The sequence below is a fragment of the Etheostoma spectabile genome, chromosome 23, assembly GCF_008692095.1.
Source record: "Etheostoma spectabile isolate EspeVRDwgs_2016 chromosome 23, UIUC_Espe_1.0, whole genome shotgun sequence".
NCBI lineage: Eukaryota > Metazoa > Chordata > Actinopteri > Perciformes > Percidae > Etheostoma > Etheostoma spectabile.
Window position 1 is genome coordinate 3,353,494 of NC_045755.1, and position 4,446 is coordinate 3,357,939.

The window sequence follows — 4,446 nt, forward strand, 5'->3', positions numbered from 1 at the left end:
CACACACACACACACACACACACACACACACACAAAACCGTACTCTCACAGCAGCAGTAAGCATCCACCAAACGCTCAAGATGACCACGAATGAGTGCCATTACGCAAAGCTGCTCAGACCACATGTCATGTCAGACATATAGCCAACAGCACTGTTAGGGCCAATACGCTGAATTGACTCGGTTAGGTTTTTTATCAGACTGAACACACACACAAACACACACACACATATATCATGAGTATTTGTGGGTTAATGGGCTATTTGGCTCTCATCCTATCAACAGCTCCAAACATTCATAATCTGTTGAATGAAGGGAAAACTCATCTCTGCAATGTTTGAGCAAACTAACAAGGTACACAAGCCCTAATACAAAACACACATTAACTCCAATTCTGCACAGAGAGCTCCATAAAGTGGATAAAACATAAATTCTTTACGGGACTGGTTTTAGGATGTGGGGATGACTGAGCCCCTGATCACTTTATTGCTGTAACATTGCATATATTTGTGAATTATCAGGATTAGGTAGGGTGGGGAATCTAAATGTTAATGTTCACATTAATGTTCATGTGTTAATGTATTTTAGTCCTGACGTTAAACTCTGAATTCCAACCTTTTTCTCAGAATTTTGACTTTAAACTCAGAAATCATCCTCTTCTGTACATCTGCATTGAATTCTCTTCTCCCTGTCTAAATACAATGACATTAAATGTGCCTATATTAACCTAAAACAAGTTTCCACCCTCTTAAACAAATGTGGACGTCTTTAACTTTACATTAGCATGGAATTAACTTGCACTCAAAAAATTAGTTAGTTGCATTTGTCCAAAAAAGACAAAGTTTCCAAAAAGACAAAGTTTAGGACCACAGAATACCTTAGACAGGACCTCTTCGCGCACGGATGCCGTTCACTCTCTCCACCTCATGCGCACGCGGCACACAGCAGGCTAGTTTCCTGCATTCACTAACAATTATGCACGCATGCACACGGGGAAAGGAACGCGAATGGAGGGAAAGAAGGCCGATTTAACGCATAGTGTGCCTTTCTGCTGGGAGTCAACTGTGTGACATATCAGCTTTCCCTCCCACTAGCAGCGAGCCGAGGCACAATTAGCGCGTCAGTAATCCAAAAAAACACAAACTGAACCACATCTAAACCGTTTCCGGGCGCATTGAGCCAGATCCGGTCCCTCCGGCACGCAGCACACGCCTCTGAGAAGAGCAAGAGTTCATGAAGAAAAAAAAAAACACAGCAGGAATCTCTAATGTTTTTTTGTGTTCGGGAAAGACCCAACCATTTTGTCTACCTGTGTGTGTACACACACACACACACACAGATGGAAGTTGTGAGTTTGTCCGCACTGATCTGCCTTGAGGCAGCGCACGGCGCGTTGCGTCTCACATTCTACTTTTTCACCTGCCAAAGCCCAAGCTAAAGAGGAAGAAATAAGTCCCTGGACACATTATGTAACTCCTCTGTTGTAGGCCTATATAAAGTAAATATTTAATCTGGAGCACTTTAACCCAGTTTAGACGTATCTGTGGTGCCAAATCCAGCCATTTCCAAAACTTTTCAAAGCTATCCGTGCAAGTTGCAACCTCAGCAGCTCCACAGCTCTTAATCAAACGATTTGATGATGCCGTTAAAGTACAGCGTTGTGAGTCTCTGGCACCTTTTAAAGTCAGTTGAACATATTGAACACTTTGGGTCTGTCGCTGTCACTCCACTCGTGTCCGATTCCCCAGGAACCATAGAGCTCTTCAGCGACATAAAAACATGCTCCACGGAGCACCAAATAAGCAAAATGAAAAAAATAAAGCATTACCTACCGTAATAAAGGTAACCATAGCATCGGCGGGTTAGTATCCAACAGAGTCGACATGAAGGTGATTAATTTAGAGATGGAATCCTTTGGCGAAAACTTGCCACTTTCTGAGGGGCTGCCGCCTGTCTGTGCGCCACACTGGTTCTGTGTGGAGAGGATCAGGGTGTGCGTAATTCTCTCTCTCTCTCTCTCTCTCTCTCTCTCTCTCTCTCTCTCTCTGTGTCCCTCTCTCTCTCTGGACAACATATGGCTCTTGGCGCATGTTGCTGCAAAGACCTGCATGCGTCCTGCCACTGTCTGTCAGCGCAGCATCCTGCTGACATGAATTAGGACACTGAATTAAGTGTGTGTGTGTGTGTGTGTGTGTGTGTGTGTGTGTGTGTGTGTGTGTGTGTGTGTGTGTGTGTGTGTGTGTGTAAAAGTGTGTGTTTATATAGTGCTAGCTGACATTAAACAGGTTCCTCCAGACTCAGTTTCCAATCAGAAACATTTTTCCTTTAAGAATGAATAAAAACCTGAATGAACTACAGAAGCCCTAAAGTGAAATAAAAAATAAACAATTTGGTTCTGTAGGAATATGAACTTCAGTAAGATTATTCTTTAAAATGATTAACATATACATGTGCACTAAAATGCCTGCATATTAAGGTTAGTATAGGAGCAAGCAAGAAATACACACAGTTAAGCTGCTGTAAAGCACAGACCAATCAGCAAAAGTAGAGCTGCAAAGACTAATCGATAAGTTGTCATCTCTTAAATGAATTGCCACATTTTGATAATGTGTCAATTTGAGTCATTTTTTAATATAAAAAAAACGAAAAAAGTAAAAAAAAAAATCTGATTCCAGCTTAAATGTCAACATTTTCTGGATTCTTCACTTCTCTATGATAGAAAACTGGATATCTTTGAGTAGTGGACAAAACAAGGCATTTGAGGACGACATGTAAGGCTTTGGGAGACACTGTAACATCTTTTACCCTTTTCTGATATTTTACAGACCAAACAACTAGGCCTAATCAATTAAATAATCATTAGAATAATTGATGATGAAAATAACCGTTGCAGCCCTGATTAAAATTCACCAAAACCTTTGTAATAAGTAAATGTTGGATGCAGTGTCTGTGTAAAATGATGCACATTTTTGGAGTTGAGTAATATCGATCCATAAAGCAGCTGGAGGCACAAAGGCATGTGGTATTTAGGCACCTTTCGTTTTACTCAAACTTATCCATGTGGAGAGGACTTTCTTGGAGTATAACATCCTCCAGCAGCCACATCAAAGGTTCTGAGTTCTTATCGGGGGGGGGGTTTCTAAACAAACACTGAGAAAATCAGAATCAGAATCAGAATCAGCTTTATTCGCCAGGTATGAGGACACATATGAGGAATTTGTCTTTGGAGCATCGATACTCACACTGTGCTTACACATACAAAACAACCAAAACAAAAATAAACACACTAATATATACACAATATATACATACTCTAAACAGAACAATATAGAGGCATGAGTGCAATGAAGAGATCAATAACATTATTTGAATATGGAGCATAGTGCAAGGATACTGGTATAAATAGTATTATGTTATTATATTACAATATGAACAGTATGAACAGGATGAACAGTTCAGAAATAGGATATGAGAATGATGAATAAATAAAATAATAAGTGAGATTTGAGAATGGGAATGATGAATTAGATAAGTGGAATAATAGTGGAACCAGTAAACAGGTGCTGTAGAGACAGTGTTTCTGGGTTATTGACAAGGAATGGACCTGACACTGTGGGTAAGAAATCAGCTGTTCATCAAATAGATGGCTTGTGGGTAGAAACTGTTCCTGAATCTGTTGGTTTTGGCGTACAGTGCTCATGTAGCGGCTACAGAGGGGAGAAGCTGGAACGCAGGGGGGGTGTCCCGGGTGAGATGGGTCTGTAGTGATGTTCCTGCCCTTTCCTGACTCTGGATGTGTATAAGTCATGAACGGAGGCAGGTTGGCACCGATGATGCTTTTCTGCAGTCCTAACTGTCCGTTGTAGTCTCTCCTGTCCTTTTTGTTGGCAGATCCAAACCAGACAGTGATGGAGCGTGCAGAGGACAGACTGGACGATGGTTGTGTAAGAAGTGGACCAGCAGCTCCTTAGGCAGGTTGAGCTTCCTGAGCTGGCGCAGGAATACATCCTCTGCTGGGCCTTTTTGATGATGGTGTCTGTGTTGTGCTCCCTTCGGTCCTGGTATAGTGGATCCAGAAACCTGAAGGATTCCCAGCAGACACAGGGCTGTTGGTATGTGATGGGGGGAAGAGTGGGGGGTCTCTTCCTGAAGTCAACGATCATCTCCCCAGTTTTGAGGCGGTTGAGCTCAAGGTTGTTTGACTCCGCAGCACCAGAGAGCCAGCTGATCACTCCCGTCTGTAAGCCGACTCTCACGTCTCCGGATGAGGCCGATGACGGTTGTGTCGTCAGCAAACTTGCAGGAGTTTAACAGATGGGTCTCCTGAGGTGCAGTCATTGGTGTAGAGGGAGAAAAAAAGTGGGGAGAGCACACACCCCTGGGGGGCGCCAGTGCTGATAGTCCGTGTACTGGATGTGATGTTCCCCAGCCTCACCTGCTGACTCCT

General features: G+C 42.8%; 1 protein-coding gene across 1 annotated transcript in view; it reads right to left on the reverse strand.

Moving 5' to 3' along the window:
• Positions 1–2,055, reverse strand: part of ntf3 (neurotrophin 3) — a gene marked incomplete at its 3' end in the record, with an annotated part of 44,859 nt that extends 42,804 nt beyond the window's left edge. Inside the window, 1 exon segment of the mRNA XM_032505770.1 lies at positions 1,832–2,055. Within this exon segment, the coding sequence (XP_032361661.1) occupies positions 1,832–1,849 (18 nt within the window). The 5' untranslated portion in view covers positions 1,850–2,055.
• Between the last annotated feature and the right edge of the window lie 2,391 nt (positions 2,056–4,446).